This window comes from Rattus norvegicus, chromosome 8 (genome assembly GCF_021556685.1).
Source record: "Rattus norvegicus strain SHRSP/BbbUtx chromosome 8, alternate assembly SHRSP_T2T, whole genome shotgun sequence".
Taxonomy (NCBI): domain Eukaryota; kingdom Metazoa; phylum Chordata; class Mammalia; order Rodentia; family Muridae; genus Rattus; species Rattus norvegicus.
The window spans coordinates 60,562,501-60,578,894 of record NC_141541.1 but is presented as its reverse complement, the minus strand read 5'-3'; the positions used below and the strand labels follow the sequence as shown (position 1 = coordinate 60,578,894).

General features: G+C 40.3%; 1 protein-coding gene and 1 long non-coding RNA gene across 4 annotated transcripts in view; both read left to right on the top strand.

Moving 5' to 3' along the window:
• The window catches only part of LOC148004131 (uncharacterized), an 876,089-nt gene that overhangs the window by 171,947 nt on the left and 687,748 nt on the right, over positions 1-16,394 (top strand). The gene's annotated exons all lie outside the window — the stretch shown is intronic.
• LOC148004133 (uncharacterized) overlaps positions 1-16,394 on the top strand; it is a 95,047-nt gene that overhangs the window by 59,018 nt on the left and 19,635 nt on the right. For all 3 annotated transcript variants that reach the window (XR_015628210.1, XM_087564290.1, XM_087564289.1), the window contains one exon: positions 13,090-13,309. Coding sequence is in view for 2 of the 3 variants with exons in the window: in XM_087564290.1 (XP_087420416.1) it covers positions 13,090-13,149 (60 nt within the window). In the remaining variant the exon portion in view is untranslated. The remainder of the gene's footprint in view (positions 1-13,089; positions 13,310-16,394) is intronic.

The window sequence follows — 16,394 nt, the reverse complement described above, 5'->3', positions numbered from 1 at the left end:
TCCATGTGTGAACAACTGGATATTATACTGTCTAAATTTCCCTTAAATAAGCTACAATATGTCTGTCCTTTCAAGCTCCTCCATAGGCAGTTATATGCAGATCCAGCCAAGCCATTGGGCTCATTGGGCAAACAAGAGTCCAGAATAAACACGGCTAGTCTCCTGTGTTCAATGTTCTCTACGGCTATATTCTTTTCAGATTGCAATACAATTAAAGTGAAACTAAATTCTGAGGCTAAATAGATGAAGAGCAGAATAGAAGTGGCAAATGCTTCACCCAACCCAGTGCCATTGAAAGCCACAGTGGCTCCTCTACCTTGCTTTTCCTTCCTCAACAACTATAAAATCACTGATTGGAGATGGCATAGCTCTTGGATGGAGGGCAGCAGCCTGACTGCCCTTGGGTCTGGGGTGATGGAGGAGTATACCTTATCTGGCTTAGCTACTGAGGCTTTGAAGTTTGCCTGTTGAGGCAGTGTTCATTAATTACCTTGATTTATAAAGTAGACAAGTGAGCCCCTGACACTGCTCCCAGCATGTCAAACGGCAGCTTCTGACAGAGTGGATGAGATGTAGGGAAGAAAGGCTGAGCCTCAGATTCCAGGGTGGCAGAAAGAAGAAAGAGGCTTTGGTGAAAGGACATTTTGTTGAAATGAACAGAAATTGCCTCAGGGCAGCACAGGTAAAAAGAAGAGCTATTTTAAGGGCGGTCCTTCAGGACCATCTAAAGATGAGGAATGAAGTATGTCTGAGCTAAATCAGGACAGGCTGAAACTCAGAACTCAGAACTCACCGTCTTCTGAGGAATCATGCTGTTCTCCCTCATTTTGTGGTGATAGTAAGGGTTGAGCCTCGTGCAAACTAGGGCTAAGCAAGTCTTGTACCATGAAGTTACACCCCAAATCCTATATCCTCTGCTCTCTCCAGGTTTCTTTCTATTCTCTTGAACTGGTTTCTTCTGTTTGCATATACCCCTCTTGAAAACAATACTCTTTTATAAGTGTCTGTGATCATTCAACTGGCGCTGTCCCAGTGCTGAAGTATCATGTCTAGGAATCACATGGACTCAGCCAATCTATAGATGGTTGTTACTAAAGCAGGTAATGTTACATCATCTTCTAGAAGGATGCAAACAAACACGTATTCACACGCAATGGGGCATTAGTGACAGACTAAAGGGGTAATTCCACCTAAGGCCAGATTTATTGGGATGACTTACAGGGATGTGACCTCCCATATAGGCTGGGAAATGAGGATGATTATGTTGCCACTAAACGAGACAGTGATGTCAAGAAACATTACTAGGATTGTGTGTTTTTGTTGGAGCTGTTTTGTAAGCCACCTATAGCAGCTATACATAATGACCACTCTGACAACGGTGTGAGGCCAACCTTCAGAGTCAGCAGAATTTAAAAATGTCATCACGCATGACAGTGAGGTGTTAAAAAACGAAAGGGGGGAGAATGTCATTTTCTATATTTTTCAAGTTCTTTGATGTGTCTCCAAGAAAGACACTTCTGCCTGAGGGAATTGCAAAGAGTAGTGGGAAAGAGAACACACATACATACAAAGTGTTTTTTGTAGTTGTTCTCACAGTATTGACTCTACCAGCAGGGATGATTCAGTGAGTGAAGTTTCCAATGTGGAACGTATATTAATAGAAGATCAGGCTGTCCTCACCTCCATCCAACAGTTAGGAGATGACAATTTGATAAAGTGCTAAATGACCTGCCTGTCTAGGTATATGTACTGAGACTATTCAAGAATAGTGTATACATTAGTGTCCTGCCATTCATGATGGTGTAGAATGATGATAGAAAACCCAAGAAAGCATTTTCTTAATTTCTAGGGGTTTTTTGTCTTTCCTTAATTTTTTCATCTTTATTGATTTGGGTATTTCTTATTTACATTTCGATTGTTATTCCCTTTCACAGTTTCTGGGCCAACATCTCCCTAACCCCTCCAACTCCCCATCCTTTCCCCATTACTGCCCTCCCCCCAAAAATCATGTTCACTGGGGGTTCAGTCTAGGCAGGACCAAGGGCTTCCCCTTCCACTGGTGCTCTTACTAGGCTATTCATTGCTACCTATGAGGTCAGAGTCCAGGGTCAGTCCATGTATAGTCTTTAGGTAGTGGCTTAGTCCCTGGAAGCTCTGGTTGGTTGGCAATGCTGTTCATATGAGGTCTCAAGCCCCTTCAAGCTCTTTCAGACCTTTCTAAGGTTCCTTCAATGGGGGTCCGGTTCTCAGTTCAGTGGTTTAATGCTGGGATTCGCCTGTGTATTTGCTGTATTCTGACTGTGTCTCTCAGGAGAGATCTACATCTGGTTCCTGTCAGCCTGCACTTCTTTGCTTCATCCATCTTATCTAGTTTGATGGCTGTATATGTATGGGCCACATGTGGGGCAGGCTCTGAATGGGTGTTCCTTCAGACTCTGTTCTAACCTATGTCTCCCTATTCCCTCCCAAGGGTATTCTTGTTCCCTTTTAAAGAAGGAGTGAAGCATTCACATTTTGGTCATCCTTCTTGAGTTTCATGTGTTCTGTGAATCTAGGGTAATTTGAGCATTTGGGCTAATAGCCACTTAACAATGAGTGCATACCATGTGTGTTTTTCTGTGATTGGGTTACCTCACTCAGGATGATATTTTCCAGTTCCATCCATCTGCCTATGAATTTCATAAAGGCATTGTTTTTGATAGCTGAGTAATATTCCACTGTGTAGATGTACCACATTTTCTGTATTCATTCCTCTGTTGAAGGGCATCTGGGTTCTTTCCAGTTTCTGGCTATTATAAATAAGGCTGTTATAAACATAGTGGAGCATATGTCTGTGTTCTATGTTAGGGCATCTTTTGGGTATATGCCCAAGAGAGGTATAGCTGGGTCCTCAGGTAGTTCAATGTCCAATTTTCTGAGGAACCTCCAGACTGATTTCCAGAATGGTTGTACCAGTCTGCAATCCCACCAACAATGGAAGAGTGTTCCTCTTTCTCCACATCCTCACCAGCATTTGCTGTCACTTGAGTTTTTGATCTTAGCCATTCCCACTGGTGTGAGGTGAAATCTTAGGGTTGTTTTGATTTGTATTTCCCTTATGACTAAAGATGTTGAGCATTTCTTTAGGTGTTTCTCAGCCATTCTTCATTCCTCAGCTGTGAACTCTTTGTTTAGCTCTGAACCCCATTTTTAATAGGGTTATTTGACTCCCTGCAGTCTAACTTCTTGAGTTCTTTGTATATTTTGGATATAAGGCCTCTATCTGTTGTAGGATTGGTAAAGATTTTTTCCCAATATGTTGGTTACCGTTTTGTCCTATCAACAATGTCCTTTGCCTTACAGAAGTTTTGCAGTTTTATGAGATCCCATTTGTCGATTCTTGATCTTAGAGCATAAGCTATTTTCTCCAGTGCCTGTGTGTTCGAGATTCTTCCCCACTTTTTCTTCTATTAGTTTGAGTGTATCTGGTTTGATGTGGAGGTCCTTGATCCACTTGGACTTAAGCTTTGTACAGGGTGATAAGCATGGATCGATCTGCATTCTTCTACATGCTGACCTCCAGTTGAACCAGCACCACTTGCTGAAAATGCTATCTTTTTTCCACTGGATGGTTTTGGCTCCTTTGTCAAAAATCAAGTGACCATAGGTATGTGGGTTCATTTCTGGGTCTTCAATTCTATTCCACTGGTCTATCTGTCTGTCTCTGTACCAATATCATGCAGTTTTTATCACTATTGCTCTGTAATACTGCTTGAGTTCAGGGATAGTGATTCCCCCCGGAAGTCCTTTTATTGTAGAGGATAGTTTTAGCTATCCTGGGTTTTTTGTTATTCCAGATGAATTTGCAAATTGTTCTGTCTAACTCTCTGAAGAATTGGATTGGTATTTTGATGGGATTGCATTGAATCTGTAGATTGCTTTTGGTAAAATGGCCATTTCTACTATATTAATCCTGCAAATCCATGAGCATGGGAGATCTTTCCATCTTCTGAGATCTTCAATTTCTTTCTTCAGAGGCTTGAAGTTCTTACCATTCAGATCTTTCACTTGCTTGGTTAAAGTCACACTGAGGTATTTTATATTATTTGGGACTATTATGAAGGGTGTCATTTCCCTAATTTCTTTCTCAGCTTGTTTCTCTTTTGTGTAGAGGAAGGCTACTGATTTATTTGAGTTAATTTTATACCCAGCCAGTTTGCTGAAAGTGTTTATCAGGTTTAGTAGTTCTCTGGTGGAACTTTTGAGATCACTTAAATATACTATCTTATCATCTGCAAATAGTGATATTTTGACTTCTTCTTTTCCAATTTGTATCCCTTTGATCTCCTTTTGTTGTCTGATTGCTCTGGCTAGAACTTCAAGAACTATCTTGAATAAGTAGGGAGAGAGTGGGCAGCCTTGTTTAGTCCCTGATTTTAGTGGGATTGCTTCAAGTTTCTCTCCATTTAGTTTAATGTTAGTTACTGGTTTGCTGTATATGGCTTTTATTACATTTAGGTATGGGCCTTGAATTCCTATTCTTTCCAGGACTTTTATCACGAAGGGGTGTTGAATTTTGTCAAATGCTTTCTCAGCATTTAATGAAATGATCATGTGGTTTTTATCTTTCAGTTTGTTTATATAATGGATTACGTTGATGATTTTCCATACATTAAACCATGCCTGCATGCCTGGGATGAAGCCTACTTGACCATGATGGATGATTGTTTTGATGTGCTCTTGGATTCGTTTTGCCAGAATTTAATTGAATATTTTTGCATCGATATTCATAAGAGAAATTGGTCTTAAGTTCTCTTCCTTTCTTGGGTCTTTGTGTGGTTTGGTATAAGAGTAATTGTGGTTTCATAGAAGGAATTCTGTAGCGCTCCAACTGTTTCAATTTTGTGGAAGAGTTTGGATAATATTGGTATGAGGTCTTCAACTCAGTTGCATTTCCCTTATGACTAAAACTGTTGAACATTTCTTTAGGTGTTTCTCAGACATTCCTCATTCCTCAGCTGTGAATTCTTTGTTTAGCTCTGAACCCCATTTTTAATAGGGTTATTTGTCTTGCAGTCTAACTTCCTGAGTTCTTTGTGTATTTTGGATATAAGCCCTCTATCAGTTGTAGGATTGGTAAAGATTTTTTTACCAATTTTTTCTTCACTGTAGTTGCTCCTGGAGAGCTGCTTTTGAGCTTTCCAGGAGGGCGGCAACCAGGAGGGCCTGCGCCGCCCTTTCCCAGGGCCCCTGTGCACCGGGGTCCCAGATGGCATTAGGTGTTTTCCTCTGGAGTCAGAAATGTGGGCAGAGTGTAGTCTCTTCTGGTTTCCCAGACGTGTCTGCCCCTCTGAAGGTTTAGCTCTCCCTTCCATGGGATTTGGGTGCAGGGAGTTGTTGACTGGGTCCCTTCAGATCCAGACGGTGTCTGGACCACAGAGGACCTGCCACTTGAATGCTCCTATCTTCCCTTTCCCAGAGGCCCTATACAGTTTCCTCTTGGGCCAGGGATGTGGGCAGCGGTGGGCAGTATTGGTGGTCACTCCCACTCCAGTCTCAGGAGTGCCCACCTGACTGTGCGTTGAGCTCTCTCTCCCACGGGGTTTGGGAGCAGTCAGCTGTGGGCTGGGATCAGCAAGGTTCAGGCTCCAGCTCAATTTCTAGCTGCACTGTCTAGTATTAAACTGTCAATCCTATACTTATCCAGAAAACTCATAGAAATGACAAGAAAAAGGGCAACTTTGGTGAGAGATTTCTTTTACATGGCTGATAATGCAATGCTCTAACTAAAGACAAATTTTATGAATGAAAAAAATTAACACTATTTATTGCGACTGTGTCACACTTTGTGTCTCTTAATCCTCACTGCCCCAGTGGTAAACAGGTCCAAAAATCATTCCCATGCTATGTGACTGATTTAAGTGACAGATTTATATTGATATTGCAGATTTACAGTTCCCTCTTTCTTTCTAGAATCTTCTTTATCCCTTACTTAGTAGTATACTCTTACTGTAAATTCCAGTTTCAATTCAAATTAGTGACGATTTGTTAAATTAAGTTGAATGTTGATGAAGAACTTCTATGTGCAAAACAGGATTCTAGGCTGAAATAAAACCACATGCTCCCACAAATTGTCAGAATCTAAACCATCTCCACTAATAGAAACAGAGTAGCATTTTAGTTACCAAGACTAGGAAGCAAGGAGCATGAGGAAGATGTTGGTCAAAGTATATGAAGTTTAAGGTAAACAAAGACATAAATAATAAGTATTTAAAATGGTAACTACAGTAAAGTGGTTACTTTGAACCAGTTCTTCCATTCTATCTATATCATGGTTACTATATATCTCATAATTGTATCATATTATAATCTATCAAATTTTTAAGTTAAAGGTAGTATGATAGGTATTGAAGGAACTACAGTATTAAATGAGAGTATCAAGGTAATTGATAGTAGAGAAAAAATGTCTCTGAGACAAATGGGAGAAGGAGCACGATTTGAAGTTAAAATCAAAGTCTTATAGTGTGAAGATAGAACTCTGGGCTCTGGGATGAAGTCCAAGGAAAAAGGAACAAGGCAGTGCCTTGGGAAGATACCTGACAATTAGTGCTCATCTAGCTCACCCTGGAGTTGGGTGGAGCACAATAACAATGATAACGAGCTGGACACTAAAGGAAAGGGCACAAAGAAATCCCAAAGTTGGTGAAGGTCAGGCATGAAGAATTTTAGGAAATTTCTGGAAATCAGTGGGCTGTCCTTCAGAGCAGACACTTAGGGCTAAATATCATCAGATCTTCTATGCTATGAAAAACAGGGTTCAGGGAAGTTTTGAGTTTCTGGAACAGTATCTCAAAAAAGGCCATCATTTAGTGGGCAAATCCAAGAGGGTCATGAAGACATTCTGCGTGCTGATGCTGCATTTTCCCATTGTCCAAATCGAAGGCAGGGTTGGAAGGTATGGAAGAATGTATCAGGAGGAAGTCAGGGGAAGCAAACAAGGAAACTACAGCACTGGGCAGTGATTAGGAGTTGTCACTGAAAAATCTAGGTAAGGGACAGCTTTGTGGCAAATGACACATGCACATGTGACAAATCACATTTTCTTCTCTTGAGTCAGCTCTTGTGACTCCAAAACAATGCACATGTAAGTTCATTTTAAATTTTGACAGGTACTCCTGTGTGTTTCCAAACAGAATGGGAATTTTCCCCCCTATTGTGAGACTCCGGTTACTAACTGATTTTAATTATTTTCTGAAATCAATGCTTTCCTGTCAGGGAGATGTCTAAATTTCCATCTGGATAGACTGGAGAAACAAAGCTTATAAAATAGCATCATTGGTAACTGGCGCTCTGCAAGCAGTAAGGCACGGGGTGATGACTGACCACTGTGGTTTGTGCAGAACACAGCCATGATTTTTGTTGTGTACAATGTCTGTAGAGACAGATCCAGGGCATCCAATCTAGCTTCAGAAAGGAAGATAAAAAGCATTAAATGGTCCTAGAGCACAGCTTCATGGAGAACCCACTCCCATACTTTGGGCTTTGTACAATTGAGATTCTATGGAATATTTCAAAAGGTCTAGTCCTTACTAATTGTACTTCACATACTTATAGTTTTGACATCTCAGAACCCCAAAGCTTGAAACCTTACCCTGCTGTTTTCTGGCTCAGTGCTCTTAATGCAAACCTCTAAGCCTCTTTCATAAATAAGCCTGTTCCCCACCTATAACCAGGGCTAAGAAAATCCCATCTTGTAGGCAGAGCGTAAGACTTCTGTGAAAAGCCCTAAACAAACAGACACTCAGTAAATGGTACTGACATCATTATTATTGATGAGGGGCTCTTCATGCCTCCAGTTTTCATAGTTACAATAGACCAATAAAGAGAATGCAATAGCCGAAAGAGATGAGGGATTCAATGCTGGGCACTGACCTATTTACAGTAAAGGAGCAGAGCAGTGAGTAAAGACAGAAGCTAGCCATGGAGTCCAATGACTGACTCACAGAGGAGAGCACCCTTCCTGGGTTTTACAAAGAGAAGTCAGAGGGAGAAAGAACAAAAGTCATAAACTACTAAACTATTGGTCCATGGGGGAGACGAGTTCCCTGTAAACTGAAGGAGGTTGAAATACTGAAGCAGTTAAGTATGAGAGTCAGTCAACCAAACAGAATGAATTCTCTAGACACCTTGGAGGAGTGAATGTATCCACTCCCTAAAGTGAGAATTATGCTGGGCACATTCTGTTCTGCTGAAAAAGTCTGATCATGCCCAGTCTGCTGGCATTTGCTCTGTGGTTTTGTGATGTACCACCTGAGTGCCATGAGTATTTTTCATTAAAATGGCTGAATGGGTAAGTCAAACTTAAACTCCTCAGGTTTCCCATTGGAGCAAGTGAAGAGAGCAGGAGGTGAATTTCACAGAGTACCTTGGAATACACAGTCCCTTTAGCCTTGAGGGCTGTGGGCTAAGGTATTGAAAAAAAACTGATAGATGTCTAGGAGGTTAAACCTGAGAATAAAGGAGTTTTAAAAATAGCAAAACCACAGAGAGAAGTTCACATGATTTGATCATAGGTGGTTACAGGACACCTCATTTGAGTAATATGAGACAGTGAAAAGCAGGAGATGTTCTTGGGTTTGGAGGCAACTAAACCAAGCAAGGGTCTATCCACTAAATGGTAACCATACCCAAGAGCACAGTTTCATAGATATTTGTGCCCTGACCTGCTTGGCAGGCCCCAGTTCTCAATCTCCTTACCTAGGCACCCAAGTTTTGATAGAAATCAGGTAAAGTATCAATTTATCTGGCTAGGGTATTTTTTCAGACTAGAAAGTGAATGACCAAGGACTTTCCTAAGGATAACTATTTTCCAGAAACCATGGGTCAAATCCACTCAGTGTTGGTCAATCACACAGAGACTAGGGAAAGTAATGGACTAGAGAAAGAAATCATTGACAAAATTCCTCTAGAAATTGATGACTGCCCGTGGCATGAACTTTTATCTAAATTGGCATTTAAGAGAGAGTGAAGATGAGAACAGCCCAATGACCATTGGTAACTGAATGAATAAAGAGGATACATGTGCAATGTAGATTTCATAGTAACATTGCTCAGTTTTCAAAACATGGAAGCAACTGACAGTGGAATTCTAGTCTGTCTTTGAAAGAAGGCATTCCTGGCAAATGCTATGACTTGAATTAATAATGAGTATATTGTGCTAAGTGAAATAAGCCAGGCATAAAACAACGAATATCACATGACATCATATTTATGTTAGCAGACATATTCAGAAAATAACAATTAGAAATTCTGTGGCTAAGAGCAGATTTGGGTAGGAGAAGAGCATGTTCAATGTATACAGAGTTTGGCCTGGAAAATCTGGGCAGAACAAAAGGTTGTACAATATTTTGAATGTACTTTGAAACATTTTTTGTCCCAAAAATAGTTAAAGGGGTAAAGTTTGCATTGCATTTATTTTACCACAATTTTCTAAATCTGCTAAAGAGAGGCAGGCATGCAAACAATGGACTTCTCATATCTGAACTCCTTAACAAGTTTCTTTTTTCTATAAAGAGAAGGCAAATGTTTTCTCTATATCTATGGAAAATTTGTCATTGTGGAATTTGTTTACATTCAGAGAGGAGTCATCCAGAGAGCTTTAGAAGCTATTCATCTTCTTTAGTTATTTCTCTGGGGCACTGAAGAGTCCCCCAAATTAACTCCCAAAATACACCCACTATTTGAACCTCTGTCACAAAGAGACTTATTGCTTGGATATTTACCCCTTCCCTTCTTCTGTCCACCACAGTGCAGAAACTCTCAAAAGTAGCAGAGAGATGGGAGGAGGGAAGGACAGCCTTCTAACAATGGTCACTCTTATCTGGATGGCAGAAGACAGTAGAATGAATTGAAGCATTGATGTAGGACTGAATTAAATTTCTCAAGATGAGACTTGTATTTAAATGTCAAGTGACAAGAATAGTTATGAACTCACCTGAGTTATTGTTGTGAGACAGAAAGGGATATTTCAGTTGACCAGATTTCTAAAAGCAATCTTGCAAGAATATTAAATTGTTTCTAATTATATCCTACTGAATCCTACTTACTGGATGACATTGTTAAGCTCACATTTAATCTTTTAAATAAACTAAAGAGATAGAAATAATTACCTCTTTACCACACAGGAAAACCAACATTTAAGGAATTAAATAAATTTGCCCTAGATGTTATTGGCTAGTTAAAGGACCTGCATATTTTCTTTTATGTCATGTTTCATATTTTAATATGCATACAAATATTTTAATAAGCCTACCCATGAATATGCAGATGGCAAGAATAAGATGGTCCTTCTTGGAAAGCTTGGCAGTGTCTACAAAGGAAATCAATTTAGTCTTCATCATGAGATTTTCTGGAATATAGGATGTAAGGAACTAATAACATTAAGCAAAGACTGCAAGACAGTCCATTATGATTCGATAGCAAGTATTTCTACATTTTTAATTTCATCTTTATTGAGTGGAAGATAAGTAATAGTCGGGGTTTTGTGACCTTGTATCCCGAGAGTGATGGATGGCCTAAGCCACCAAAGGTACACTTTACCCACTCATTAACTCTGACCTGCATGTTTTCCAGGCACAACTCTGAACTTAAGGACTTTAAATAGGTGACAGATACAGCTTGTGCCTTTTACCTCCATATTTATAGCTCTTGCTTTCTAAATCTCACTTTTATCTTTTCATATTCAGTGACAGTCCCATTCTTTCTAGAAAACTACCATGGAGGAGGAAAATAAAAGAAAAAAGCAAAGTAAGGATATTGTGAGAGGTTCTTTTTTTGGAGGGGGGTTTGAGTTTTTTTTTGTTTGTTGTTGTTGTTGTTGTTGTTGTTGTTGTTGTTGTTGTTCAACTACCTCTGCTATCTTTTTACCTGTGCATTGGAAAAGGATTCTGTCCTTGGAGCCTCCTGCAAAACCCACCTTTCTTAGAACCTAAAGTTTCAAACAGCCTGTAGGTGTTCCTTCCCTGATGCTTGTCACCTGTCTCTTAGTAACTGAGTGCAGATTTATTTCTTTCTGTAAGTAGCTAGTAAAAGACCTAAAAAGTGAGATGCCTTCCAAAGGGCATTTCTACCTTACATCGGGTATAGTTTGTGCTGATAGTGTTTTGTGCAAAGGTCGGCATCAGGAATTCCCATCTCCTGCTCCGTCTACAGAACTTGACCTTGACTGTGGATTGTCTTTGGGGAAATCCTGGACCATGTGGTGTTAGACATCACCCCAGACTTGTTAAATCACAGTCTCTGGATAAGTCATTTGGGCATTGGTAGACTTTGAAAACCAACTAGTATCATTATAAATAAGTTTTTAAGGCAGCAGCCACTCTGAGTACTGTAGGAGTCTAGTGATGGTCTGGGGACTTGGTTATCCATTTGGAACAAGATAAGAACCTCATGGCAGCATCAAGAATGGCATTGTGCATAGTTTTGAGTCAACTAACATTTTCTTTATAACAAGAATGCCTTAGTACAGTGGGACATTGATTTACCTTCAGAAAACAGCCGCTTATCCTGTCACTCATCTGTAACAAAGAATTTGAAGGCTGGCTTCCTAAAGTAGCCTTTCCATAAGCTTCTCTAACAAAACTGAAAGCATCTTCTGCACATTTCTTTTCTGTCTCTTTGAGCTTGGACAGCTATCTCAAGCATTTATTACTGTCATTCCATATCCTCTGTACCATAGAAATTATCATCACTCTGCCATATTCCCTACCCATTCCAGGAGATTAGCTGTTTCCTCTGGCTCTCTAGCATCATTTTACTAGTTTTGAATTTCTTGTAGCATTTAATGCATATCACTGCTAGGTCACCACTATATACAGAGAGCAGGGCCCAGGACACTGACTGTTCTCGAAAAGTAATTAGCTTTGGTCACCATCACTCACACCATGGCTAACAGTTATCTGAAAGTCCAGCTGTAAGGGATTCAACACACTCTTCTAGCCTCTATGGGCACCAGGTAGGAATATAGTACACACACACACACACACACACACACACACACACACACACACACATGTTTGCTTGCAAAAATCTCATACACATAAAATAAAAATAAATCTAGAAGAGAGGAAACAATGTGAATAGGACACACATATCCAATTCCTGACCTTCTGAGGAACTGTGAACATGGACGGACCTTGAAGTTCTCAAGGATCCCTTCTCAGTAGCACTGGCTTCTCCTCTTCTCTCCCATTCCATTTGCTCTATGACCTTTCTGCTTATCTACTCAGAATATATAACAATCAATATATTTGAGTTGAGTATATATAAAACTCAATGACCAATATAGAAAAATATGACGAAAACAGACCAGGCCCCACCTCTTCTCTTCCAGAGCAGGCCTGTTGTTCTAATGGGCCATCTTTTTATTCTTGCTCCTGAAGAACCTTTGGTGTGTGATTGGGAAGGTTCCAGATATTCTAAAGGAAATTGAAATATTCCTATGATGAAGTCAACTTAATGCAAACAATAGAAAAGAATAAATTATACAACAAGCAAGACAAGTATTTTGTGGAGGAAATAGAGACCCAAAAGCCTCCTTCCCAAGGACTAGCTTCATGGCAATAGAAAGCATCATGGGAACGTACAAAAAGAAGGTAGACACGAACAGTGCTAGCCAGCTATGACGCCTATGAACCGCAACAGCTACCAACATGGCACGCTAATCCTAAGAGTACACTAGTGGCACTCAAACCCTGAAAGTAACCAACAGCTAATAGCGTGTAAGGCCCACTCAACACAAGGAAAACCAATCCTAGAACTAGAAACCTAGCCGACTGCCCCAGGCGAATGAAGTCATTGATCTTGGGGAAGAACCTAAACCCATCACTTTACTAAACTCATTTGCTCTGATAGTCAGAGACAAATGCACCCCTCAACACTCAACAACTTCTTTGCCACAGAGACTATTGTAGCAAGCCACAACCCATAAAAATACAGAGTTATGGAAACCAGTCTGTAACACAGTTTCTGCACCTAAGGTCCAGGAAGAGGAGGCAAAAATATTTTAAGAGCCAGAGGATCATCGGGTTTGCTGTGACATTGTGTCTCCAGGGAATGTTGGAATCTACACCTGTGACGTCTCATCAACACAACGGCCTTACCATGAGCTGAACAATGGCTACAATAGACACCCCAAGACGGATGGAGAAACGCCCACAAGGCCTCGGTCCTGCACAAAAACCATAGGCACCCAAGGAATGCTGAGAGTGGAAGAAATAATTCTCCCAGGGGCGAGAATACCAAATGGTCAACTCTGAAAACATTCATACAGGTAACATTACACAAACTGAGTTGGTTATATTTACAAATGTATATTATATATACATATGCATATGCATGTAAAATCAATTGATGAAAAAAGGGGATTGTGAATTTGGAAAAGAGTGAGGAGGGGTATTTGGGAAGGTTTGGAGGAATAAAAGGGAAGAACAAAATGATATGACTATATTATACTCTCAAAAACTAAAGAAAATTAATTAAAATTTTAAAGGCTTTTGTTGTGTTGGCCAGAGTGAGAATAATCCCAATTTTTCCTTGGCTGCTTTCTGCTCTATACCTTCACCTATCTGCACACTTTCTAATTTGACCCTTTTAACAGGAGTGTTTCCACAGATTATTGTAAATTACTTCATGAGAAACAAATTACAATGATTGAATATACGGGTATAGAGGTTATTGTTGTAATCAAACAAAGCTTGTAACAGAGCTAATCAGGTGAATATTTTAATGCAGTGCATAATTTTTATTATACTGCAAACAAATTAGTCTCAAATGCTTGTCAGCTCACAAAAATGACTGATTATAACACATAGACAAATCAAATCAAATTTTTAATGTTTCTTCCTTTTAATTAGTTCTTCGTATTTGTAAACATTACTTTCATTCTCTCACACATGTGCCTGCACAGTGTGTATTCATATATACATATACACACATGCATCACATATCATGTATATTCACACATATACACATATAGTCACATGAACATACACCATGCACATGTACATATATGTACATACATCATGCACATATACACACATACATATATATGCATATACAGACAAACAGACACACCTGAAGTTTTACTCTGTGGCCAAAACATTTGGGGCATAATCTTGTAACAATATAGCAGTTAAAATACAATAAATCAAACTATAATAGCAAACTTAACATAGAAATCATTCTGTGTCCTTATCATATAAGGAGTAAGGGTGTAAAGCAGGAGCCTTAACCCACAGAATGGACCTTCCACAGTACATCGTATACAGAGCATCACTCACTATTCTTAGCTAGTTTTTGCAGCAGCATCTGGTCCAGCCTCTGTTTGGTCACAGCTCTAAAATTCTTCTGTTGGTGCCGATGCTGCAAGTTATTGTGTGACCCTCCGAGGATGGTTTTTCCAGGGCTTTCTGTTCCCTGTAACTCAGAATAGTTGGTAGATACAGGATAATTATTGAAGGGCCCTTGACAACCCTATTTGTATCTTCTGTATGATTCTGACAGCTCTCAAATTTGTCTGACATTTGTGATGGAGTCTCTAGGACCCCAACCAATTATCTTTTTCATGTGCACAGCTAGATGACCTGAATTTTCATGTCATCGAGTCCCCAGAACAGTGAAATTTTATAGACCAGCTTTAGACATCTGCTGGATTTGTCACCTCTGAATATTAGTACATAAAAATACGCTTTAGTAAAAAGAAGATATAGTCCAGACATTTGCAAATTAGAAAACTTTGGAATAATGATGCCAAAATTCTCCCTTCTGTGAGAGCAATTTCCATCAGTATCAAATACTGTTTCCCATCGCCCCTGTGATATCACCCAATTAAGAACAATGTGAAACAACACGTGCCCAGAGCTGCTGATTCTGTTTCCATTGGTACAAAGGTCACTGCTCATTTCCTCTCACTCCTCTTTCTGGAGTCTGGAGCCTAATGTTGCTTTGCAATTGAGCAATCGAGTTATACAAATGTAGTTCTTCGGCCGCAGAAATCCAAAGTGATTGATAGCAGATTCCATTAATTTTTCCCATTAATTTCTAAAGTGCTTTGGTCGCTGTGCATTATTAGGGCACTGTGTCAAGTCACCTTCCTGAGATGGACATTAATTAACCCTTGAATCTCCCACCAATTCTCTAATCTTTTGCTCAGCCGATCTGTTGATTCATTTTAGGAAATGGGCAGCGCAGAGGTGTTTTATGACAAAGTGGCTCTTGGTTTAATTTTACATTGCTATTCAGAAGACTAAGCCCACTTCTGCTTTTGTTTTCTTAAGTTATTGTTATACTTTATTTGTGATTAGCTACAAGCAGAATATAACATTAGTTTTATCATTTTTTTCTCTAAGAACTGTTTAGTTGTGGTCTATTCCTCTTTTATTTTTATTGATTATTTTATTAATTTATATTTCAAATGTTATCCCGCTTCCTGGTTTCCCCCTCCACAAACCCCCATCCCATCCCCCATCCCCCTGTTTCTATGAGGGTGCTCCCCGAGTCATCCATCCACTCCCACCCACTGCCCTGGCATTCCCCTACCCTGGGCAAAAGAGCCTTCACAGGACCAAGGGCCTCCCCTCCCACTGATGCCAGATAAGGCCATCCTCTGCTACATATACAGCTGGAGCCATGGGTCCCCCCATGTGTATTCTTTTGTTGATGGTTTAGTCCCTGGAAACTCTGGGGGGAGGTCTGGTTTGTTGATATTTTTGTTCTTCCTATGGGATTGCAAACCCCTTCAACTCCTTCAGTCCTTTCTCTAACTTCTCCATTGGGATCCCTGTGCTCAGTCCAATGGTTGGCTGTGAGCATCTGCCTCTGTATTTGTAAGACTCTGGCAGAGCCTCTCAGGGGACAGCTATATCAGGCTCCTGTTAGGAAGCACTTCTTGGCATCAGTAATATTTTCTGTGTTTGGTGTCTGCATATGGGATGGAACCCAAGGTGAGGCAGGCTCTGGATGGCCTTTCCTTCAGTTTCTGCTCCACTCCTTGAATTTCCTTTAGACAGGAGTAATTCTGTGTTAAAATTTTTGATATGAGTGAGTGGTCCCATCCCTCAATCAGGGACCATGCCTAACCTCTGGATATGGTCTCTACAGGTTCTCTCTCCCCTTTATTGGGCATTTCAGCTAATGTCATCCCCATTGGGTCCTGGGAGCCTCTTGCTTTCCTGGCATCTGGGACTTTCTTGTGGCTCCCCCCAGTTCCCCCATCCCCCATTGCTACACACCTCTGTTCAGTTTCCTGACCCACTGTACATCTCCCCCATCTCCTCCTATACCTGATCCTGCCCTCCCTTTTCCCCTCCACCTTCTCTCTTCCTCCTAAGTCCCTCCCACCCTCTCCCTCCCTTGAT